A 27,421-nucleotide genomic window follows, 5' to 3' on the forward strand; every position below is an offset into this window, starting at 1 on the left:
AATATCTGGATACGGTTGTCTACTCAAATAAACCAATACTGGGTAAGACTTCCATGGAAGTTAGATCATCCCCAACTTCCAGTGAATTATTTTATGGCAGCCTCACAATTGCGGTCTCAATTAACATGACTGCAGAAGCAGCCAGAAAAATTAACCATGTATCACCAACTTATCCAACAACAACTTAACAATAAGTTCATTGAAGTTGTTGAACACGATGACCGAAAAGCAGGTCATTATTTACCACACCCTGCTGTGGTGAAAGACTCACTGACAACACCTATTCGTATTGTCTTTAATTGCAGTGCTAAAATAAAGCCTAATAGTGTGTCTCTAAATGAATGTCTCCAAACGGGACCTATCCTAACACAAAGGCTACATGACGTATTGTTGCGATTTCGCACAGGCATTTTTGCCTACACTGCTGATATCAGCAAAGCCTTTATCCGAGTAGGATTGCAGGAGGAAGATCGTGACTACACAAAATTCCTCTGGTACAAGGATCCACTGGATCCTAACAGTGAAATAATCACCTATCGGTTCGCCTCTGTATTATTTGGTGCTACATCCTCACCGTTTCTTTTGCAAGCAACATTGGACACGCATTTGAGGAAATCAGACAGCCCTTATAAGGCAACCATTAGCGACAACTTATATGTCGACAATTTCCAGGGGACAACTAATGATCAAGCTGATCTGGTAGAAATCTACCATGAGGCTAACCGTGAACTGTTGGGAGCTAATATGCCTCTACAGTAATGGGCCTCAAATAATAAACTACTTAACCAGTTAATCGAGAAGGAATTTCCCGATTATCAGGTACCCAGTAGCTTAAAGGTTCTAGGCGTGGAATGGAACACCAACACTGACGAAATGAATGTCAAGTCAGTGCAAACTGATAACTCAACCCTTACCATGAGAACACTGCTCTCATTTGTCAGTCAACCATTTGACCCTTTAGGCCTACTTAGTCCTATATTAATAAGGGGCAAACTCCTAATGCAGGAGTGCTGGCAACAACATATGGGATGGGATGATCCATTACCAAGTGAGTTACAAGCCAAATGGCAAATACTCTCAACGGATTTTAATCAGTTAGGTGTTTTGAAATTTCCACGTAATGCCTCGGGACCAAACTTACCCACCAATTTGCACGTTTTTTGCGATGCCTCTGGCAAAGCATATGGCGCAGTAGCCTATTTAGTTAACAGTGCTCAATCAATTTTACTCACATCAAAGGCAAGAGTTGCTCCCATCAAAAAGAGATCCTTACCTCAGATGGAGTTGACTGCATTGCTAGTGGGAGTAAGATTAGCCCATTGCCTGGCGAAGACACTCAGTAATATCCACTTTGGTGAGATTGTAGTGTGGTCAGACAACGAGGCAGTCTTACAATGGGTAAGAAACAATAACAACAAAACCCCTTACGTCAGTAATCGCGTCATGGAGATTCATGATTTATCCGCAGGTTATAAGTTTAGACATGTCCCTACTAAGGACAATCCTGCAGATTATTTGTCAAGAGGATTGACATTAAAACAACTTGTCAAATCTTCGCTGTGGTTCAATGGACCTTCATGGCTTGTTGGTGGTCAGTGGCCCAAACAAAAGCCACAAGTCATCATGACCAATATCACCACTCCCATGAAGGACCCAGAGCCTCAGCGAACATTAGCCATTAATCCTCATCATTATTCTAATTTAAGCAAATTGTTACGAGTGACTGCACACGTGTTTGATTTCCTCTCTAAAATAGGAATACGACACAAATTCCCCAATCCTGTTCATTATTGGATTAAGCGGGCGCAGCAAGAGACTTACGGAAGCGAATTTGAGAATCTTCCGGATAAACTCACTAAATCTCTGGGCATCTGGTACGATGTCAACACTCATAACATACTACGATGTGGAGGACGTCTGCTACATGCAAAGATTGACTTAGACACTAAGAACCCAATCATTTTACCTCGCCACCACATCATAACTAAACTTTTTGTCTTACATCACCATCAATATGGTACCCTACATGGTGGAGTTTTAGATACTCTCACCGATCTTAGACAAAGGTACTGGCTTCCTCAAGGTCGCCAGACTGTTAAGACCATTATTAAATCTTGTGTAATCTGTAAGAGATACGACGCTAGAGTCTGTCCTTACCCAGGACCTCCTCCACTCCCAGAAGAGCGAGTAGTTCATCTTCGTCCATTCGAAACAACTGGAGTAGATTATACAGGAGCCTAACTCCTCACTGGTAACCCAGATAATATACCAGTAAAGGCGTACATTTGTCTCTTTACCTGTGCTACAACCAGAGGCGTGCACTTAGAGGTCACCCCAGACATGAGTGCTGAAGCTTTCATTCAAGCTTTCCGCAGGTTTGCTGCCCGTCGATCATGTCCTAGATTAATGATATCAGACAACGGATCTAATTTTGTAGCGGGAGAAAGTTGTCTACGAGAAGTCTGGAACCACCCTGAAGTGCAATCAATCTTACAAAGAAGACAATGTCACTGGAAATTCATAGCACCAAAAGCCCCTTGGCAAAGCGGGTTCTATGAGCGAATGGTAGGCACAGTCAAAAGATGTCTAAGGAAAACGTTACACCGACAAAAGGTCAGTTACTCAGAACTCCAAACTATTGTTGTGAAAATCGAGGCGCGAGTCAATAACCGCCCGATCACCTACCTGTCTGATGATTACACCCAGAGAGAACCACTGAGCCCCTCTCACTTGATCCATGGAGGTCTACTGAGCCCTCTCATCCCCTTAGCCGAAGAGGACCCTGTAGACCCGTCCCATGTGACCAGAGGAGACTTGGTGGAAAGCTACCAACATCTTTCTAGAGTTATCAACAGGTGGAATGAGGTGTGGACTCGAGAATACCTCACCGCTCTACGAGAATACCACTACGGAGCTTCGAGTCCTTACAATAAGGTACAATTAAAACCTGGAGACCTTGTACTAGTCGACAGTGATGGGCCAAGGTCCGAGTGGCCTATAGGAAAAATCGTCACCATCCACCCAGATCGACAAGGTGTCCTAAGAGTGGTTAAAGTCTTATGCAAAGGCAACACTACTCTAAAAACTTTAGAGAAGCTGGTTCCCCTAGAATTGACTGAACAAGAATATCAGTCAGATCCAGTTTCCCCAGTAATTTCAGAGGACAATGAATTTGTTCCTCCAAGCAACCGTCCCACTAGAGCTGCAGCTCAACAATGTAGGCGGAATTTGCGAGCCTATTATAACTCTGAAGAAGAATAATTTCCTTCATTTTCCCACTAAGAAAACTGTACTGATACTACGATGTGATATCATGTAACGAAACATTACACGTCACTATGACCCAAGATATCGCATCACTGTAGAGTCTGTTAGTTTAAATTGGGAGAGTTAAATTTATAAATATTGTGTAAGCTACAAACAACATGTTTCAGTTGACATGTGAATAACAAGACTTAAATTCTTGTAAGTCCTTGATAAATCCGGGACGTTCGTTATGTGTGTACTAACATACTAACATACTAATGTGTTAATCTTAATATCACTTCGGGAAAGGTCAGTACAACACAGTACACTGCGACCCTGGGAACCCCCCCCCGGAGTTATGTTGGATATTTCCAACATCGAATACAGCATTGTTGTATTCTCATTACTTATTACTAACCATATTAATATTGTAGTAAGTAAAATTAACAACTCGTAGAATTCTCCTGTACTAATAATTCATCTGTGCATTAGGCTAGAATTCTCACGTCATCTGACGCCAGTATTGCGTCAGATTTCTTTAGAGTAAAACACATTATATACAATTTGTGTGAGAATTAAATACGATTCCCCATAATTAAAGCATTCTGTATGGCAACTGATTGCAGACGAATGGTTCTCTAACTAAAAGCCGAATAGAGCTTTAGAATCAAAACGTTTACCTCGCGATAGAGGTAGCGTCATCAATGAATGTTATGGGGAGACATTAATTCCTCTCCCTTATATCTTTACTATTCTTGAATAGTTAAATAATAATATTTCGTTCCTCTAAATAATAAACCCGTCCAGTCTTTAGAGTTTCAAGCGCGAATGCGAGAAATATTAATGTTCATGCCAATAATTTGTGTTGTGAACGTCGACTGGGCGTGGGAAGAGGGACGCCATGCCATCCTCAGTACACGTGGGGAACCGAAGAGAGGCAGACCTGCGCTTACCGTACTCACAAAAGACGCCATTGTCCAGCAAATAGGACACGTGTGTCTATCCACAGATGAAAGCCGCCACTGTGAGGCGTGAACGACCTTGCAGATAATATCTTCAACTAGTGCTGGTGTTAAATAAGGGACCCCTAGACTTGGTTCCTGACGACACGTGATCAGCCAACTTGAAACGTACAAATCCAGGATAAGCTCACCTGAATTTGGGATACGTAATTACGGCAATCTTAATACTTACACAGTGCCCACAGTTAAGTACTTTTATTTGATGCATCATTTATAAGTGTATTAATGGCAGGGTGATTGCACGTCACGCGGCAAGACAACACCTAATAACAGGTGATTAGAATTCTATCTGTAGATATCAATAATCTTGAATATGTATTGAGTAGTTAAATCAATTGCTACTGGTAGTTATTTATCTTGCAGCTCGAGAGACGAATTCCTCATGCTGTCTTCTCCATGTTAACCGTGTCATTCGTCGGTGTACCAGACTTGGAGATTAAGAGAACTGCCAGGGTTATCTAAAGGAATCTATTACCAGCTAAGGCTTATTTCTTTTTATTCATAACTTTGCAATTTGATACATTCAGAATGTACAATATAATGTGTGATTTACTGTAACTCATTATTATGCTCATATTCATGTTCTTCTTTGTATGAATAATATTATATTCAACATTAATTATAGGATTAGATTATTATTAATAGAATTAGTGAACGAACCACACTGATTCCTGGACGTACTGACCTCCAGTAATAACCCCCCAATGTAGGTGTTTGAGGTTTGGTTTTTAATAATACAGCCCATTAATTATTCTTATGATCATACTTTCTAGTCATATCCATAGTCACTGGTTTTCTCTAGAATTTTATCTAATGATCTGAAATTCTCAGTTTCCCTCTTTACTTTAAAAGCGGGTGGTCCTTCGTAATTTAATTTACTACTTTAATTATTAATTAATCAGAATCAAATCCAAATATCCCACATATATATATATATATATATATATATATATATATATATATATATATATATATATATATATATATATATATATATATATATATATATATATATATATATATATATATATAACTGAAAACTCACACCCCAGAAGTGACTCGAACCCATACTGCCAGGAGCAACGCAATTGGTATGTACAGGGACGCCTTAATCCGCTTGACCATCACGACCGGACATAAGGAAGTGATAGCCGAAGCCATTTGAACGACTTCCCTGCCGGCACTCGGATGGTAATCTTGGGCATAGCATTTTATCAAATCACCTCATTCTTTGGGGCACACGTGAGGAACACAAATGCAAACAAGCCTGAATGGTCCCCAGGACTATATACAACTGAAAACTCACACCCCAGAAGTGACTCGAACCCATACTGCCAGGAGCAACGCAACTGGTATGTACAGGGACGCCTTAATCCGCTTGACCATCACGACCGGACATAAGGAAGTGATAGCCGAAGCTATCTGAACCACTTCCCTGCCGGCACTCGGATGGTAATCTTGGGCATAGCATTTTATCAAATCACCTCATTCTTTGGGGCACACGTGAGGAACACAAATGCAAACAAGCCTGAATGGTCCCCAGGACTATATACAACTGAAAACTCACACCCCAGAAGTGACTCGAACCCATACTGCCAGGAGCAACGCAACTGGTATGTACAGGGACGCCTTAATCCGCTTGACCATCACGACCGGACATAAGGAAGTGATAGCCGAAGCTATCTGAACCACTTCCCTGCCAGCACCCGGATGGTAATCTTGGGCATAGCATTTTATCAAATCACCTCATTCTTTGGGGCACACGTGAGGAACACAAATGCAAACAAGCCTGAATGATCCCCAGGACTATATACAACTGAAAACTCACATCCCAGAAGTGACTCGAACCCATACTGCCAGAAGCAACTCAACTGGTATGTACAGGGACGCCTTAATCCGCTTGACCATCACGACCGGACATAAGGAAGTGATAGCCGAAGCTATCTGAACCACTTCCCTGCCGGCACTCGGATGGTAATCTTGGGCATAGCATTTTATCAAATCACCTCATTCTTTGGGGCACACGTGAGGAACACAAATGCAAACAAGCCTGAATGGTCCCCAGGACTATATACAACTGAAAACTCACACCCCAGAAGTGACTCGAACCCATACTGCCAGGAGCAACGCAACTGGTATGTACAGGGACGCCTTAATCCGCTTGACCATCACGACCGGACATAAGGAAGTGATAGCCGAAGCTATCTGAACCACTTCCCTGCCGGCACTCGGATGGTAATCTTGGGCATAGCATTTTATCAAATCACCTCATTCTTTGGGGCACACGTGAGGAACACAAATGCAAACAAGCCTGAATGGTCCCCAGGACTATATACAACTGAAAACTCACATCCCAGAAGTGACTCGAACCCATACTACCAGGAGCAACGCAACTGGTATGTACAGGGATGCCTTTATCCGCTTGACCATCACGACCGGACATAAGGAAGTGATAGCCGAAGCTATTTGAACCACTTCCCTGCCTGCACTCGGATGGTAATCTTGGGCATAGCATTTTATCAAATCACCTCATTCTTTGGGGCACACGTGAGGAACACAAATGCAAACAAGCCTGAATGGTCCCCAGGACTATATACAACTGAAAACTCACACCCCAGAAGTGACTCGAACCCATACTTCCAGAAGCAACGCAACTGGTATGTACAGGGACGCCTTAATCCGCTTGACCATCACGACCGGACATAAGGAAGTGATAGCCGAAGCTATTTGAATAATGGTCCTGGGGACCATTCAGGCTTGTTTGCATTTGTGTTCCTCACGTGTGCCCCAAAGAATGAGGTGATTTGATAAAATGCTATGCCCAAGATTAACATCCGAGTGCCGGCGGGGAAGTGGTTCAAATAGCTTCGGCTATCACTTCTCTATGTCCGGTCGTGATGGTCAAGCGGATTAAGGCGTCCCTGTACATACCAGTTGCGTTGCTCCTGGCAGTATGGGTTCGAGTCACTTCTGGGGTGTGAGTTTTCAGTAGTATATAGTCCTGGGGACCATTCAGGCTTGTTTACATATATATATATATATATATATATATATATATATATATATATATATATATATATTATTAAATTTGACCGAAAAAGTAAGATTAATAATTCTAACACGAATTTTCTCAATATTTCTTATGTTTCTTTTCACGCTGATGGTAATTGAAAAATCAATTCTCCATAATTCATTTTTATTTCTTGTCTGACGCGACACTTGAACGCGGTTCGTAATAACTTATTACATTTTCAAAGACTTTTAGTTTACACATACACAACTATAACCTGCAAACACAAAACAGAGTTCTTACTATGCTATGATTTAAACATGTTGTTGTTGTTGTTAAAGATTTAGCTACTCAGGACGAAGTGTCCATGTAGCACGGGCTATGATGAGCCCGTAATTGAGTTTGGTTATACCTGATAACCTTTTTCCTGTGATATTTGGGTCTAAGTTTAAAATGGAGGAGGGGACTTCTCCTTTTTCCCTGCTTATTTATCGCTTCTGTTTTAGTGCACTGGTTTTAATCTTGCTATATTAACATTATCTGGTGGCGGATGTAGATGCAGAATGCTCACTAATGAGTCCCATTCCTCAACAGCTTTTCTAATCATTGTAGTCGCGGTGGAATGTGCATCTAATGCAGCTGCTGTCGTTGGATTAATGTTGAGTTTGATTCCCAGGCCTTCAGTAGTTTCACATTCCAGTAGGTAGTTCAATAGTGGCGCCTCTGCTTCAGTTTCACAGATGTGACACTCTTTAACTATTGGGTTCATTACCTCCCAGCAGCACTTGTAACCAAGTCTGAGTCTGTGTATGGCTACTGCGATGTCTCTGGATATCTTTTTGCCAGGCATGAAAGAGGAGTAACCAGTGGCTTGTTAGTACCATATCGCAGTGGATCTTCCTTCCGCTACTTTGGCTTTGTGGCGACTTTTGATAGTTGAGAATATTTTCTTCTTGGTTTGCTCCTTTATCTGTGAGAAACTTGGAGGTATTTGAACCTGTACAACAGGTAGAGCAGTGGCAGTTTTTGCTAGTGAGTCTGCCTTTTCATTACCATCTATGCCAATGTGACTTGGTATCCAATTTAGGGTGACTGACAGCCCTCGATTATGGGCATCTTTTCCAATATGTTGAATTTCTGTGAGGAGTTGTATATTATCCCTGTGGTGACTGGATAACAATGCCTGGAACGAAGATTTAGAGTCTGTATGAATGATGACATCCTGTAAATTATTCTCAATTGTATAGTTAATTGCCTCCTTCAGGGCATATAATTCTGTTTGCAATGTTAAGCACCCACTATTCATGCTCCAGTAAGCTTCATAGTTGGTAGTGTAAACTTCTGCCCCAGCAGAACCTTTTTCTTGATCAACTGATCCGTCTGTGAAGATGTGAGTCGTTGTGGGTCTAGAGATAGTTTCCTTTTGTTGCTCCATTACTTCCATGAGCCTCTGCGGGTCACATGCTGATTTTTTAACTGGTAATCTTTCAATGATTGTCTTTAGATTCGATTCTTCCCATGGAGGAGGCTGTCGAAAGTGTTGATATGGTCTATCTTCCCCTTTGTTTTTAATGGTCCATTTCAGGTTCATTTTCTCTAAAATCTTGACCACATTATCCATCCATGAGCATGTTCTATACTGTAGGTTTTTCTAAAAGGATCTCTGTATGCTGTCTTTGATTGACAGCCTGGCGGTTGTTCCAGTACGTTTTCCTATTATGGTGGCTATCCTTTGTTTCATCCTGTTTTCTAATGCTGGTAAGTTTGTTTCCATTCTAAGGTTCTCTCTATGCGTCCATATAGGTGCTCCCAGCATTGTTCTCAGAGCATCATTTTGAGACACTTCCAGTTTCTCCCGTTGGTTATCACTGAGAGATGTAAGAGCAGGAGCAGCATAGTCGATGAGTGACCTAACTGCCTGAACGTAGTACATTTTGAGTACTGGTAGAGATGCACCCTCTCTAAGACTGGTCAGAGAGCGCAATGCTGAGTTTCTGGCTTTACAGCGTTGCGATGAGTGACCTAACTGCTTGAACGTAGTACATTTTGAGTACTGGTAGAGATGCACCCTCTCTAAGACTGGTCAGAGAGCGCAAAGCTGAGTTTCTGGCTTTACAGCGTTGCGATGAGTGACCTAACTGCTTGAACGTAGTACATTTTGAGTACTAGTAGAGATGCACCCTCTCTAAGACTGGTCAGGGAGCGCAATGCTGAGTTTCTGGATTTACAGCGTTGCCGAAGATATTCAATTTCTTGAGTGAATTTCAACTGTCTGTCTATTATGACTCCTAGGTATTGAAAAGATGTAACCCACTCAATTTCTTGTCCTTGTATTGCCAGTCTGATGTCTTGAGTTCTCATTTTAACGGCCATTGCTTTTGTTTTATTGCTGTTTATTTTCACTGCTATGCGTTCCGCTTCCCTGCTGATAATATCTAGGCATTTTTGTGCATGGTTCCTTGCACCATTGCCATTGATGATGACCACAGAGTCGTCTGCATAGTTAAGAAGTTTGGCTTTTGATAGCTTGAGCTTCATAAATTGTTCCATGAGACAGTTGAAGAGGAAGGGGCTTAGCATTCCTCCCTGCGGAGTCCCATTTTCCAGCCTCTTTGAGGTCGATGTTTTTCCTTGGAATTTGACTTTAGCTTCTCTGTTAAGCAGGCTTCCTTTGGCAAAGGCAAGAGCGTGTCCTTTGATTTCCTTATCCACAAGGCAGCACAGTGTAGCTGGAGCACTGGCTAATTCGAAGGCTTTTTCAAGGTCTAGAAAAATAAGGATTCCAGGTTTGTCATTGATTTTTATCCAGGAGGGAGGTAAAGCATTCTGTGGTTCCAACACCTTTTCTGTAAGCAAAAATATTTTGGTGTAGTGGATTGGCTTTTCATTCAATTCGATTAAGGGCCATTTTTCTGCAGTTTTGCCCAGACAGCTTGTTAATGAGAGGGGTCTTGGATTTCCTGGGTCTTTAGGTTTTGGAATGGGAACTATAATTGCACTGTTCCAAGAGAGTGGTCGGGTTCTTGTCACCCATACTCTGTTGATGAGATTCAAGAAGGCTTCTTCATCCTTTTCTCCTAGCTTGGCTAGCATGTTGTAAGTGATTTTGTCCTCGCCTGGAGCTGTATTTTTAGTTTTCTTTGTAGCACTTCTGAGTTCTTTCAGATTTAAATATTGGTCTAGTTCGTCAGGTAAGGCTAAAACATCATTTATTTTTTTTCCATCTTGCTTCTTGCTACCCGCATTTTGGGTGAGGTGATATGTTATAACAGTTTTGGATGAGGTGAACAAAACTTTCAACATAGGACAGAACACGAAACAATGGGTATTAATTGGGTAAATTGAAGGTAAGAATGGAAGTAACTGCAGAGGGACATTAGGTAACGGGGCTCTCTCTCTTTCTCTCTCTATGTATATATATATATATGTATGTATGTATAAATATATATATATATATATATATATATATATATATATATATATATATATATATATATATGTCGTACCTAGTAGCCAGAACGCACTTCTCAGCCTACTATGCATGGCCCGATTTGCCTAATAAGCCAAGTTTTCCTGAATTAATATATTTTCTCTAATTTTTTTCTTATGAAATGATAAAGCTACCCATTTCATTATGTATGAGGTAAATTTTATTTTATTGGAGTTAAAATTAACGTAGATATATGACCGAACCTAACCAACCCTACCTAACCTAACCTAACCTATCTTTATAGGTTAGGTTAGGTTAGGTAGCCGAAAACGTTAGGTTAGGTTAGGTTAGGTAGGTTAGGTAGTCGAAAAAACATTAATTCATAAAAACTAGGCTTATTAGGCAAATCGGGCCTTGAATAGTAGGCTGAGAAGTGCGTTCTGGCTACTAGGTACGACATATATATATATATATATATATATATATATATATATATATATATATATATATATATATATATGTGTGTGTGTGTATATCACGAAAATAAACACGTGATTAAGAATGTGACAATGTCAGACCACAAAGGAAAAACGAAACAGGAAATTTCCTTAAGTACTTTCGTATATTAAATACATCTTCAGAAGGTGACCTTCTGAAGATGTATTTAATATACGAAAGTACTTAAGGAAATTTCCTGTTTCATTTTTCCTTCGTGGTCTGACATTGTCATATATATATATATATATATATATATATATATATATATGTCGTACCTAGTAGCCAGAACTCACTTCTCAGCCTACTATTCAAGGCCCGATTTGCCTAATAAGCCAAGTTTTCCTGAATTAATATATTTACTATAATTTTTTTCTTATGAAATGATAAAGCAACCCTTTTCTCTATGTATGAGGTCAATTTTTTTTTATTGGAGTTAAAATTAACGTAGATATATGACCAAACCTAACCAACCCTACCTAACCTAACCTAACCTATATTTATAGGTAAGGTTAGGTTAGGTAGCCAAAAAAAGCTAGGTTAGGTTAGGTTAGGTAGGTTAGGTAGACGAAAAAACATTAATTCATGAAAACTTGGCTTATTAGGCAAATCGGGCCTTGAATAGTAGGCTGAGAAGTGCGTTCTGGCTATTAGGTACGACATATATATATATATATATATATATATATATATATATATATATATATATATAATTGAAAAATCTATTCTCCAAAATTCATTTTTATTTCTAGTCTGACGCAACGCCTGAATGCGTTTCTTAATTACCTATTACATTTTCAAAGACTTTAGTTTACATACACACAACTGCTTAGGCAGCCAGAGTATATATATATATATATATATATATATATATATATATATATATATATATATATATGTCGTACCTAGTAGCCAGAACTCACTTCTCAGCCTACTATGCAAGGCCTGATTTGCCTAATAAGCCAAGTTTTCATGAATTAATGTTTTTTCGACCACCTAACCTACCTAACCTAACCTAACCTAACTTTTTCAGCTACCTAACCTAACCTAACCTATAAAGATAGGTTAGGTTAGGTTAGGTAGGGTTGGTTAGGTTCGGTCATATATCTACGTTAATTTTAACTCCAATAAAAAAAATTGACCTCATACATAATGAAATGGGTAGATTAATCATTTCATAAGAAAAAAAATTGAGAAAATATATTAATTCAGGAAAACTTGGCTTATTAGGCAAATCGGGCCTTGCATAGTAGACTGAGAAGTGCGTTCTGGCTACTAGGTACGACATATATATATATATATATATATATATATATATATATATATATATATATATATATATATATATATATACCTCTTTGTTCCCATAGCGTCTGAGACGCATGGCCCCTGGGGCAAGAGTGCCTTGGGATTTCTCAAGGAATTGGGTTCCAGGCTCATTGACGTCACCAGAGACCAAAGGGCTTCCAGTTTTTTATTTCAGCGTCTCAGTGTGGCGATCCAGAGGGGAAATGCTTGCTGCGTCCTCGGTTCCTGTCCAGAAGCGGAGGAGCTTCAAGAGATCCATAACCTTTAGGCATTTGTCTTGTATGTTTTGTAACCTTTAAATACACAATAAAGGAAAAAAAAAAAAAGGGAAGGGGGGTGGTAGGAGAAAAGCACACAGAAACTGTATTGGAGGGGACCTACATTCCCTCCAATGCGTTATGTGTGGTTTCCTCCGAGGCTATGGGTCCCCCTTCTTCCAGCCAGAGGTGGTACTCTTTATATATATATATATATATATATATATATATATATATATATATATATATATATATATATATATATATATATATATATATATATATATATATATATACATATATATATATATATATATATATATGTCGTACCTAGTAACCAGAACTCACTACTCGGCCTACTACGCAAGGCCCAATTTGCCTAATAAGCCAAGTTTTCATGAATTAATTGTTTTTCGGCTACCTAACCTAACTTTTTCGGCTACCTAACCTAACCTAACTTATAAAGATAGGTTAGGTTAGGTAGCGTTGGTTAGGTTCAGTCATATATCTACGTTAATTTTAACTCCAATAAATTTTTTTTTACCTCATGCATAATGAAATGGGTAGCTTTATCATTTCATAAGAAAAAAATTAGAGAAAATATAATAATTCATGAAAACTTGGCTTATTAGGGAGATGGTGGTCTTTGGTGTGTATAAATACTCCGAAATTACCATCTCTTTTAAGGGTCTGAGCGGTGGTGCAGTGGGTTAAAGGCGTACCTGTTATGCCAGTTGCTGGAAGGCTTCTGTGCTGACTAGGGTTCGAGTTTCCTGGTGGGAAAGTGTTCTAAAGTTGTATAACTTCACTCTCGTGTTTAGGAGAGTTGTGCCTCAAGCATAGACAAAGTGTTCTCCCATATTAACAGGAGCTTGATGAAAAACGTAAAAATGACCCCTCACTTGCTCTAGTGCTCTTGGGAGATGGTGGTCTTTGGTGTGTATAAAAACTCTGAAATTACCATCTCTTTTAAGGGTCTGAGCGGTGGTGCAGTGGGTTAAAGGCGTACCTGTTATGCCAGTTGCTGGAAGGCTTCTGTGCTGGCTAGGGTTCGAGTCTCCTGGTGGAAAAGTGTTATAAAGTTGTATAACTTCACTCTCGTGTTTAGGAGAGTTGTGCCTCATATATATATATATATATATATATATATATATATATATATATATATATATATATATATATATATATATATATACTAACATTACCAAGCCACACGTTTCTGTGGCTCAGCAACGCATGTGTGTTGCTGAGCTATTTAAAAGCTATTTGAACCATCCGAGTGCCGGTGGGGAAGTGGTTCAAATAGCTTCGGCTATCACTTCCTTTTGTCCGGTCGTGATGGTCAAGCGGATTAAGGCGTCCCTGTACATACCAGTTGCGATGCTCCTGGCAGTATGGGTTCGAGTCACTTCTGGGGTGTGAGTTTTCAGTTGCATATAGTCCTGGGGACCATTCAGGCTTGTTCGCATTTGTGTTTCTCACGTGTGCCCCAAAGAATGAGCTGATTTGATAAAATGCTATGCCCAATATTACCATCCGAGTGCTGGCAGGGAAGTAGTTCAAATAGCTTCAGCTATCACTTCATTTTGTCCGGTCGTGATGGTCAAGCGGATTAAGGCACCCCTGTACATACCAGTTGCGTTGCTCCTGGGAGTATGGGTTCGAGTCACTTCTGGGATGTGAGTTTTCAGTTGCATATAGTCCGAGGGACCATTCAGGCTTGTTCACATTTGTGTTCCTCACGTGTGCCCCAAAGAATGAGATGATTTGATAAAATGCTATGCCCAATATTACCATCCGAGTGCCAGTGGGGAAGTGGTTCAAATAGCTTCGGCTATCACTTCCTTTTGTCCGGTCGTGATGGTCAAGCGGATTAAGGCGTCCCTGTACATACCAGTTGCGTTGCTCCTGGCAGCATGGGTTCGAGTCACTTCTCGGATGTGAGTTTTCAGTTATATATATATATATATATATATATATATATATATATATATATATATATATATATATATATATATATATATATATATATATATATATATTTATATATATTTATATATATATTTATATATTTCTGGACAATAACATAAGTGCGAGAGAATGTCAATTTTAAAATATACATTTTTGAAACCATATATATATATATATATATATATATATATATATATATATATATATATATATATATATGTCGTACCTAATAGCCAGAACGCACTTCTCAGCCTACTATTCAAGGCCCGATTTGCCTAATAAGCCAAGTTTTCATGAATTAATGTTTTTTCGTCTACCTAACCTACCTAACCTAACCTAACCTAGCTTTATTTGGCTACCTAACCTAACCTTACCTATAAATATAGGTTAGGTTAGGTTAGGTAGGGTTGGTTAGGTTCGGTCATATATCTACGTTAATTTTAACTCCAATAAAAAAAAATTGACCTCATACATAGAGAAAAGGGTTGCTTTATCATTTCATAAGAAAAAAACTATAGTAAATATATTAATTCAGGAAAACTTGGCTTATTAGGCAAATCGGGCCTTGAATAGTAGGCTGAGAAGAGAGTTCTGGCTACTAGGTACGACATATATATATATATATATATATATATATATATATATATATATATATATATATGTCGTACCTAGTAGCCAGAACTCTCTTCTCAGCCTACTATGCAGGGCCCGATTTGCCTGATAAGCCAAGTTTTACTGAATTAATATATTTTCTCTAATTTTTTTCTTATAAAATGATAAAGCTACCCATTTCATTATGTATGAGGTCAATTTTTTTTTATTAGAGTTAAAATTAACGTAGATATATGACCGAACCTAACCAACCCTACCTAACCTAACCTAACCTATCTTTATAGGTTAGGTTAGGTTAGGTAGCCGAAAACGTTAGGTTAGGTTAGGTTAGGTAGGTTAGGTAGTCTAAAAAACATTAATTCATGAAAACTAGGCTTATTAGGCAAATCGGGCCTTGCGTAGTAGGCTGAGAAGTGAGTTCTGGCTACTAGGTACGACATATATATATATATATATATATATATATATATATATGTCGTACCTAGTAGCCAGAACGCACTTCTCAGCCTACTATGCAAGGCTCGATTTGCCTAATAAGCCAAGTTTTTCTAAATTCATATATTTTCTCTAATTGTTTTCTTATGAAATGATAAAGCTACCCATTTTATTATGCATGAGGTCAATTTTTTTATTGGAGTTAAAATTAACGTAGATATATAACCGAACCTAACCAACCCTACCTAACCTAACCTAACCTAACCTATAAAGATAGGTTAGGTTAGGTTACGTAGGGTTGGTTAGGTTCGGTTATATATCTACGTTAATTTTAACTCCTATAAAAAAATTGACATCATACATAATGAAATGGGTAGCTTTATCATTTCATAAGAAAACAATTAGAGAAAATATATGAATTTAGAAAAACTTGGCTTATTAGGCAAATCGGGCCTTGCATAGTAGGCTGAGAAGAGTGTTCTGGCTACTAGGTACGACATATATATATACATATATATATATATATATATATATATATATATATATATATATATATATATATATATATATATGGTTTCAAAAATGTATATTTTAAAATTGACATTCTCTCACACTTATGTTATTGTCCAGAAATAAATTAATATATATATATATATATATATATATATATATATATATATATATATATATATATATATATATATATATATATATATATATATATATATATATATATATATATAAATGTTCTCTTTCAACCGCATTAGAAACTACAACCTGCTATTGAGAGCAAATTAAACTAAAAATTTATTTCATACCAAAATTTTACATTTACTTGAGGGCCTCCATCCATCTAGTGGCCTCGACGGGGATAGAATTCTGGTTGCTTGTCAAACGTCCTCAATTTTTTTTTCAAACTGGATTGTGTATTGTAGTAATATTTTGGCCTTTAAGACTTTGACGGAAAGGCCGTTCCATTGGTGTATATTCCTTTGCAAGTATAAGCATAATCTGTTTTCTGTACTGCATTGAGGATTGTTAAGCTTCAAGCTGTTGCTCCCTTGTATATGTTGCATTTGGCTTTGTGAATTAATGATTTGGATTAATATCCTCCAAACTATTCAATATTTTTAACGTCTCCATGAGACGAGACCTATCTTGTCAGGTTTGAATTATTGTTAGTGTTGTGGTCTTGATCCATTCTTGGTGTGAGAGTCAATTTAGTTCTGGGAGGATTTCCATTGCAGTGGAAAGGTCTTTGGCCCCATTTTGGCTGAAGGTCTTTGGACCTTCAGTCCAAATGGGGCCCACCACAGATTTATATAATTGAATAACCACTTTGTTTTACCCTGCTTCTCGGTGTATATATGCTGAGGATGCTCAACAATCAACTTACCAGTACACGTATAATATTATAGTGTGTCTTTTTACCTCTACTCGCGAGAAAGTCAGAGCACTAACGGATTTAAAATTGTACCCATGCATAGCTTATCATATATTTGTTAATGTCAGCTGTTACGAACCTTATCTCCTGTGGAGGTTAGTTTCAATTATAAATTGTTGGTGGACTCAGTGGACAATGTTTTATTAGAATAAATCTACAGGTGATATCTGGGAGGCCGTGAGTCACCAGTAATACTCCGCCAAGCAAAGTAGTACCTTCTTAGCTGGAGATTGTTAGGAATAATGAGAACCGGAATAGCCAAACTAAGGGAGGGAAAAATGGACTCAATCAAATAGCATGCATGGGGAATATTTTAAATAAGGTCAATAAAGGGTTTGGTTGGGAATATAAAAAATAGAGTATTAAAGGGCGATGACGCATGAGAGGTGGACGCCATCTTGACTTGAGGGAAGGTGGAACGTTGACGACCAGACCTTGCTTACTAAGGGTTTTTCTCCGGCCGTACAACCAGATAAGTCATCATTTGTATCCTAACAGGGTTGCAAGACAGGGTAGAGTACTCAGGCAGTCTTTGGTGATGTTTTATAAGAGAGAGTCCAGGTTTCCTAGAGGTTTATATGTGTGTCACCGATAGGTAGGTGTGGTGGCTGTGTGCACGGTTCCAGGATTGGGACTGTGAGCCATAGGGTATCCAGAGCCCGCTTGGGAGTTTTATTTACTAAGTTACCAACTACAGAATGACCTTTAGTTGTATGGAGAAACAATTATGTCATATTTTATCCTGTCTTATGTACGACACACGAGCTCTTGCAATATATAAAGTGTGTCTTTCGTACTAGACTGTTTCCTTACTCCTTGATTTTTTGCTCAAGTAAAATCGTCTGTTTCCTTAGACAACATTAAAAGGTTCACCACCACTACCACCCAATTCCTGACAGAATCCTTGACATCAACCTATGCTCGTAAAATGAAAGTAATGATAGTAAATATTTAGTCAAAAGCACCAATATGCAGTGTTGGACCACACAAAAATACCTCTCTGTATTACTGAATTTGGCCAAATGGGAAATTTGTTTAATAGCAACTTAAATAATGAACCTAACCTAACCTCTCCTAGCAATCATATGCTTAATACTTGCTATTATAACCCTAATATATTACATGCATGCGCTAAACTAGGCCTAAGATTTTTTAAGTTTGGTTTTAAGAGATATTTTCTGGACACTTTAAAAATAAATGAACAAAATGGGAATTATTTATGGTTCATCACTACATATTGGTACTTTCGACCAAATAGTTACTTTACGTACTTTCATTTCAGGTGGACGGATTTTTAATGTATATATGTGTGTGACTGTTAGTGTCTATGCGCACCTATATCAATGGCACCAAGCTATAAGCCTGTGTGCGTGAGTATAAGTGTGTGCGTTCACGTACGCGCGTGTGTGTGTGTGTGTATACACCTAGTTGTATTCACCTAGTTGTGTTTGCGGGGGGTTGAGCTTTGCTCTTTCGGCCCGCCTCTCAACTGTCAATCAACTGTTTACTAACTACTTTTTTTTCCACACCACACCACACACACACACACACACACCAGGAAGCAGCCCATGACAGCTGACTAAATCCCAGGTACCTATTTACTGCTAGGTAACAGGGGCATTCAGGGTGAAAGAAACTTTGCCCATTTGTTTCTACCTCGTGCGGGAATCGAACCCGCGTCACAGAATTAAGAGTCCTGCGCGGTATCCACCAGGCTACGAGGCCCCGCGTGTGTGTGTGTGTGTGTGTGTGTGTGTGTGTGTGTGTGTGTGTGTGTGTGTATGTGTGTGTGTGTGTGACTGTTAGTGTCTGTGTTCACCTATGTTTGTGACACCATGCTATATATAAGCCTGTATGCGTGCGTATAGTGTGTATTCACCTAGTTGCGCTTGCGGGGCTTGAGCTCTGCTCTTACGGCCCACCTCTCTACTGTCAATCAACTGTTACTAACTACTTACATTTTTTTTCCCTCCCACACACACACCAAGGAAGCAGCCTATAACAGCAGTATAACTCCCAGGTACCCATTTACTGTTAGGTAACAAGGCATCAGGGTGAAAGAAACTCTGCCCGTCTGTTTCCATTGGCACTGGGACTCGAACTCCGGCCCACTGGAATACGTATCTAGCGTGCTGTCCACTCATCCACCAGCGCCCTGTATGTGAGTGCGTGCATATGTGTGTGTGTGACTGTTAGTGTCTGTGCTCACCTAAGTTTGTGGCATCAAGCCGCAAATGAAGATTCTCCAATTTTGTTGAATTTTCTCAAAAAATATTCTTTGAATTCACGCCTGTGTGCGTGCGTACAGGTATGTACTTACCTAGTTTCCTAGCTGTGCTTGCGTGGGTTGATCTCAGGCTCTTTCATCCTGCCTCTCAACTGTCAGTCAACTAATGTACAGGTTCCTGAGCCTATTGGACTCTATCGTATCTACACATGAAACTGTATATGGAGTCAGCCTCCACCACATCACTGCCTAATGCATCCCATTGGTCTACTATTCTGACACTGAAAAAATTCTTTCTAACGTCTCTATGGATCATTTGGACAGTCAATTTCCCCCTTTGTTCCCTAGTGCGTGTGCCTCTTGTGTTAAATAGTCTGTCTCTATCTACCCTATCAATTCCTCTGAGAATCTTGTATGTGGTGATACTGTCTCCTCTAACTTTTCTGTCTTCCAGTGACGAGTTTAATATCCGTAGTCTCTCCTCGTAGCTCATACCCCTCAGTTTGGGTACGAGCAACGAGTGTGTACTCACCTAATTGTACTCACCTAATTGTGCTTGCGGGGGTTGAGCTTTGGCTCTTTGGTCCCGCCTCTCAACCGTCAATCAACTGGTGTACAGATTCCTGAGCCTACTGGGCTCTATCATATCTACATTTGAAACTGTGTATGGAGTCAGCCTCCACCACATCACTGCCTAATGCATTCCATTTATTAACTACTCTAACACTGAAAAAATTCTTTCTAACGTCTCTGTGGCTCATCTGGGTACTAAGTTTCCACCTGTGTCCCCTTGTTCGTGTCCCACCCGTGCTGAGGAGTTTGTCTTTGTCCACCCTGTCAATTCCCCTGAGAATTTTGTAGGTGGTTATCATGTCTCCCCTTACTCTTCTGTTTTCCAGGGATGTGAGGTTCAGCTCCTTTAGCCTTTCCTCGTAGCTCAATCCTCTTAGTTCCGGGACGAGCCTGGTGGCATACCGCTGAATCTTCTCTAACTTTGTCTTGTGTTTAACTAGGTATGGACTCCAGGCTGGAGCTGCATACTCCAGGATTGGTCTTACATAAGTGGTATACAGGGTTCTGAAAGATTCCTTACACAAGTTTCTGAAGGCAGTTCTTATGTTGGCCAGTCTAGCATATGCCGCTGATGATATTCTTTTGATGTGGGCCTCTGGAGACAGGTTCGGTGTGATATCAACCCCCAGATCCTTCTCTCTATTTGATTTTTGCAGGATTTCCCCTCCCAGATGATACCTTGTGCTCAGCCTCCTGCTCCCTTCGCCTAATTTCATCACCTTACACTTTCCAGAGTTGAACTTTAGCAGCCATTTTCTAGACCATTCCTCCAGTTTATCCAGGTCATCCTGTAGTCTCTGTCTATCTTCATCCGTCTTGATTCTTCTCATAATTTTTGCATCATCAGCAAACATCGAGAGGAATGAGTCTATACCCTCTGGAAGATCGTTCACATATATTAGAAACAGGATGGGTCCAAGTACTGAGCCCTGTGGGACTCCGCTGGTGACATCTCGCCACTCTGATGTCTCCCCCCTCACCGTTACTCGCTGTTTCCTGTTGCTTAAGTACTCCCTTATCCACTGGAGCACCTTCCCTTTTACTCCTGCCTGTTGCTCCAACTTTTTTAACAGCCTTTTATGGGGTACTGTGTCAAAGGCTTTTTGGCAATCCAGGAAAATGCAGTCGGCCCACCCTTCTCTTTCCTGCCTAATTTTCGTTGCCTGGTCATAAAATTCTATTAAACCTGTGAGGCACGATTTACCATCTCTGAACCCATGTTGGTGGTGCGTTACAAAGCTATTTCCCTCCAGATGCTCTACGAGCCTTTTCCTCACGATCTTCTCCAGCACCTTGCATGGTATACAAGTTAAGGAAACTGGCCTGTAAATCAGTGCCTCTTGCCTGTCACCCTTTTTGTATATTGGGACCACGTTAGCTGTCTTCCAACTTTCTGGTAAGTCTCCTGTTTCCAGTGACCTGTTATACACCATAGAGAGTGGCACACTTAGTGCTTCTGCACCTTCCTTTAGTATCCATGGTGAGATTCTATCAGGCCCAACAGCCTTTGTCACATCTAGCTCCAGCAGACACCTTTTGACCTCATCACTGGTGAGGTCAAATTCCTCCAAGGTTGCTTGGTTTGCCGCCTCCTCATTTAGTGCAGGGGCTTCTCCTTGTTCTATTGTGAAGACCTCCTGGAATCTCTTGTTGAGTTCTTCACACACCTCCTTGTCATTCTCTGTGTATCTGTTCTCCCCTTTCCGCAGCTTCATCACTTGTTCCTTCACTGCTGTTTTCCTCCTGATATGGCTGTGGAGCAGCTTTGGTTGGGTCTTGGCTTTACTCGCGATGTCATTTTCAAACTGTCTCTCTGCTTCCCTCCTCACTCTGATGTACTCATTTCTGGCCCACTGGTATCTCTCCCTGCTCTCTGGTGTTCTGTTATTTCTGTAGTTTCTCCATGTTCTTTTACTCAGTTGTTTCGCTACCTTACATTCCTGGTTGAACCATGGGTTTTTCTGTTGTTTTTCGTTTTTCTCCTTTTGGACGGGGATAAACCTGTCTGCAGCTTCCTGGCACTTTTGGGTGACAATATCCATCATGACCTGCACATTCTTGTCTCTAAGTTCTGTTTCCCATGGTATTCCCCTGAGGAAGTTCCTCATCTCGTCATATTTTCCTCTTCGGTAATTCAGTCTTTTCCCCTCCACTCCCATCCTTGGATAGGTTATCCCTACCTCCACCAAGTACTCAAAGGTCAGTACACTGTGGTCACTCATTCCTATGGGGGCCTCAACTTTGACTTCCCTTATTTCTGACTCATTCAGGGTGAATATTAAGTCGAGTCTAGCTGGTTCATCATTGCCTCTCATTCTTGTGGGTTCCTTGACATGCTGGCTCAGAAAATTCCTTGTTGCCACTTCCAAGAGTTTAGCTCGCCACGTATCTGCACCACCATGTGGGTCCCCATTCTCCCAGTCTATCTTTCCATGGTTAAAATCACCCATGATTAAGAGCCTTGAGCCATTCCTGCTGGCAACTGAAGCTGCTCTCTCTATTATATTAATGGTTGCCATGTTGTTCCTATCAAACTCCTGTCTAGGTCTTCTGTCATTTAGGGGAGGGTTGTAAATGACTGTCACTATTATCTTAGGTCCACCCATTGTTATAGTTCCTGTTATGTAATCTCTGAATCCGTCACAGCCCGGAATTTCCATCTCATCAAAACTCCAGTCCTTCCTTATCAGCAGGGCCACTCCTCCACCTCCTCTCCCTTCCCTCTCTTCCCTTACTATATAGTAGTCCTTTGGAAACACAGCATCTGTTATGACTCCTGACAATTTTGTTTCCGTTAGTCCTATTACATCAGGGTTTTCTTCTTGCACCCTTTCTGCCAGTTCACTTGCTTTATTGGTAATCCCATCAATGTTTGAGTACATTACCTTGAAGCTCACTTTCTTATATCCAATTTCACCCACACTCCCTACAAGTGTAGGAGGTTGTTCTATGGTCATTGCTACTTGGGTAGGCTCCTCCTCCTGTGAGGTAGTTGCCAGGGGTTCAGGGGGAGGTGGAGTGGGGGGTGGAGGGCTTAGGTCTTCCTCAGGCCTGCTTGGGGCAGGAAGAAGTCCTGGGGGTGAGGGAGCAGGGATTGCTTGGGGAGAGGGCACGCCCTCCTGCGGTGTAGTTGACAGGGGTTTGGAGGGAGGTGGAGTGGGGGATAGAGGGCTTTGGTCTTGCTCAGGCCTGCTTGGGGCAGGGAGAAGACCAGGGGCTGGGAAAGCAGGGGCTACTTGGGGTAAGGGGAGGGGGAGGATTTGGGTTTCATGATGGGCATTATGCAGGGGCAAGGAAGGGTTTGTGCTGGGGGGTAGGGAGGGCCCTATTGGGTGGTGGACTGGGGTGTTGCATTCCCCTCTGGGGTTCCTGGGTTGCTGGATTGGGGTTCCCCACTCCCCTCTGGGATTGCTGGGTTGGAGGCTGAGGTTCCCTGGCTCTCTTCCCTCTCCTTGCGCCTTTTCCTTGCATCTGCTGCCCTTACTATCTCGTCTCTGGTCATGTCCCTCTGAACATATACCTCTTTGTAGTTCCTTGCATACCTCAGTTTGCTCTTCCTTACTAGAATGTCCTCTTTGATGTCCTCGCTCTTGAATACTACCTTGATCAATCTTTTTTTCTCTCTGTTGTACTGGCCAATCCGGAAAAACTGTTCTATGTCTCGTTCAGCCCCTTCCATTCCTATCTTCTTTAATATCCCTGCCACTGCAGCTTTGTCTTTAGTCCTCGTTTCCTCCCTTGTGGAGCCCTCTTGTTCCTCGACACCTACCACTACTACAGCTCTTTTCCTTTCCATTAGCTGGCTTGTGCTTCTAGCTGCCTCCTGTGAGGTTACTGCTTTCATTACAACTTCCTTGACTGTGGACATTGCTCCTGGGCTCTTGAGCATTTCAGCAAAGGTTGGGCCAATTGTAGGGGTCCCTGCCATAGCTACATCTCCTGGCACCTGGGGGTTGGTCCCCTGGGCCAGAGTCTGATGAGGGCCTGTTTTTAGGCTTTTTATCTCCTCTTGTGCTGCACTTAGTTCTATCTGCAGCTTACATATAGTTTCCCTCAGGTCCTTCAATTCCCCACTGACTTCCTTCCAAGCCTTAGCATCCTCAGGAACATCCTGAGCTTGTGTGCGTGCTTTCGGGTGCAAGTGTGTGTGCGTGCATGTGTATTTGTATGTGGAGAGAAGAGGCTGAACATTGAGTAACACCGACGTCTCTCTCACCAAGACCATATCTAAGGAGCTGTATTTTGTATTCCAGGCAGCGTTGAGCATCTTCGGCTTGGTTGGAGGGCCTCTGCTGGGAGTGTTCACCCTTGGCATGTTCTTCCCTTGGGCCAACGCCACCGTAAGCCCTTTATATGTTAGAAGTTGTTGCACTGGCAGGCAGTTATATCGTCATGTAAGCTATAAGCTTAAAGTCGGCTTTCTTTTCTCGCTTAAACCTAATTTAGTCAGCATCCAGCCTCGAAGAAACGTCCTAGCTTTACATAAGTAGTATATGCAAATACATAATCATGTATCAATAAATTACCGAATAAGGGCATTTGAAGTACATATGTATAGCAAGAGTGTTCTGGCGACCCTTGAAACTGAGCCCCAGACCACTTGCTGGCGACCCTTGAACCTGAGCCCCAGACCTCTTGCTGGCGACCCTTGAACCTGAGCCCCAGACCTCTTGCTGACGACCCTTGAACCTGAGCCCCAGACCTCTTGCTGGCGACCCTTGAACCTGAGCCCCAGACCTCTTGCTGACGACCCTTGAACCTGAGCCCCAGACCTCTTGCTGGCGACCCTTGAACCTGAGCCCCAGACCTCTTGCTGGCGACCCTTGAACCTGAGCCCCAGACCTCCTGCTGGCGACCCTTCATCCTGAGCCCCAGACCTCTTGCTGGCGACCCTTGAACCTGAGCCCCAGACCTCTTGCTGGCGACCCTTGAACCTGAGCCCCAGACCTCTTGCTGGCGACCCTTGAACCTGAGCCCCAGACCTCTTGCTGGCGACCCTTGAACCTGAGCCCCAGACCTCTTGCTGGCGACCCTTGAACCTGAACCCCAGACCTCTTCCTGGCGACCCTTGAACCTGAGCCCCAGACCGTTTGCTGGTGAGGATGAAAACAAATAGATCACACTGACCAGCGACCATTTTCGAGCACAGATTAAAGAATTCCATTTACCTCAGCAGTAAACCCATAATGACTTCTGCAACAGTACGTGTGAATAGTTTTGTTTGCATCTAGTCATTCACAATATTTTATTTTATTAATGTAATGGCACGAAACCCACAGGGAGCCTTCGTTGGTGAAATCGTCAGCTTGATCTTCATGTTCTGGATCGGAGTTGGTCATCATATGGCCAGGTACTCGGGCCAGATCAAGCTAGAGTCTATGCCCACCAGTATAGACGGCTGCAACAACCTCACCTTCGTTGAATCCAAATTCTTGCATGAACCGTAAGTAGCCTTACACTCTCGTTGCATATTTAAAAATATAATAACTGATGAAAAGTTGAAGACCTTTTGGTCAATACTTGGCAGTCCCAATGGTACAGTTAAGGCAGGCGTCTAGGAATCACAAGGTCACGAGTCTAGGAATCACAAGGTCAATAAATTGCCTCAAAGTTATTTGCATTGAATTATCACACCATTGTGATCTGAGAGGGGCATAGGAGTGTGAACGACATTACTGAAAGCCCGAGTGTGGTCAGGTTGATGCAAAATCCTTGTTGGGCCTCGGTTTGTGGCCTCCAGAAGCTCCCTGAGAGCTCGGTGGAGTTCTGGGTTGGTCAACATTTGTACCACCGTGGCCGAGTCAGTTAAAGAAGGTATATGGGAATCACCAGGTCGCTAGTTCAAGTCACTCCATTGCCTCAAAATTTATATCTATATAAATAATAATGTAAATGTTCGTTTGTTCAAAATCGCTAATCTCCGAAAGTTCTTCACTGATTGTTTGAAATTTTGAAACAGCGTTCCATTCGCATCCGAGCGGGTTTTAATATACATACTATATAGATGTCACGTCAGTTATGGGAAATCATGCTTTTTTGGGGGAAAACTGTGCTTCGCGAGTTTTTCTTGTGAGGGAAATCTTCAAAACCTCTTTACCGATTGCAATGAAATTTTGACACAAAGTGTCATTCGAATAGCCGCATGTTTTAATATACCTACTAATTACATGCCTCACCTGTAACATGAAAAAAAAAATTGTTTTGGAAAAACAGCGCCATCTGTTGCACTTAAGAGCAACGCACGATGTAATCTCTGAAAAAATATTCACCGATTGCTTTTAAAATTTGACACAATATTCCATTTGAAATCGCGTGTCCTTTTATATACATACTATATAGATGCCACACCTGTGACAGGTAAAAACATGCTTTTTTTTAAACAGGGGCTATCTGGTGCACATAAGAGTAACACCCGTTATACTAAATATGTTACGATTCCATTTCAATGTCTCCAATTGCATTGATAAATTTAATTTTTATAGATATCGATTATTTTCATTTTGATTTAATTATTTTCTGTGACATTACGTTGGAATTCAACTGTGTTGTTTACCATACCGTTTATTTTATGAGAATAGTTTATTTTTTTAAATTGTTTTTCATTTTGTTTTTTTAAACTGTTATTATTTTTTCAGTGATGCGAACAGCACATTATTTAGGAATGCATCGGACAAGGGAGTGGAGAATGGTTGGGAGAAAGAGGGGACGGGACTGGCGGATGGTGTGAAGGACGAGGGGATGGGGGAATGGAAGATGGTGGGGAGGAGAAAGGGACAGTGGAGTGGGGAATGGTGGGGAGGAAGAGGGGATGGTGGAGTGGGGGATGATGGAGACGACAAGGGGATGTGAGAGGGGGGGAATGGTGGGGAGGACTGGGGAACAGGGGAAGGTGGAGTTTTCAGTTGCATATATGCTTGGGGACCATTCAAGCTTGTCCGCACTTGTGTTGCTCACATGGCCCCACAAAGTGAGGTGATTTGATGAAATATCTATGCCCAAACTTACCACAAAGTGCTGTCGGGATGTTGGGTATATAGCTTGGGCTACCAATGTCTTTTGGTCACTTCAGTGGCTGAAGTGACTCTAGGTTCGAGTCACTTCAGTGGTGTGGAGTTTTCAGTTATAAATATATATATATATATATATATATATATATATATATATATATATATATATATATATATATATATATATATATAAATATATAAGGGGTACCACCTCTGGTGCAAGTGTAGGGACCCATAGCCTCGGAGAAGAAAATAAAGAGTACTCAGAGAAGACCTTGTGGATCCTCACTGAACACTTTGATATTTTCTTCTCCTACCACCCCTATTCTTTTGGTATGTGTGTATATTTATCTAACTTTATTTGAAAATGTCATTATACAAATA

The 27,421-nt window shown here is 41.0% G+C and overlaps 1 protein-coding gene across 2 annotated transcripts in view; it reads left to right on the forward strand.

Annotated features, from left to right (window-relative positions):
- Window positions 1-27,421, forward strand: part of LOC123762009 (sodium-coupled monocarboxylate transporter 1) — a 299,587-nt gene that overhangs the window by 190,619 nt on the left and 81,547 nt on the right. For both annotated transcript variants that reach the window (XM_069335749.1, XM_069335750.1), the window contains exons 9-10: window positions 24,284-24,370; window positions 25,310-25,473. In XM_069335749.1, the coding sequence (XP_069191850.1) occupies window positions 24,284-24,370; window positions 25,310-25,473 (251 nt within the window). The remainder of the gene's footprint in view (window positions 1-24,283; window positions 24,371-25,309; window positions 25,474-27,421) is intronic.

The sequence above is a fragment of the Procambarus clarkii genome, chromosome 34, assembly GCF_040958095.1.
Source record: "Procambarus clarkii isolate CNS0578487 chromosome 34, FALCON_Pclarkii_2.0, whole genome shotgun sequence".
NCBI lineage: Eukaryota > Metazoa > Arthropoda > Malacostraca > Decapoda > Cambaridae > Procambarus > Procambarus clarkii.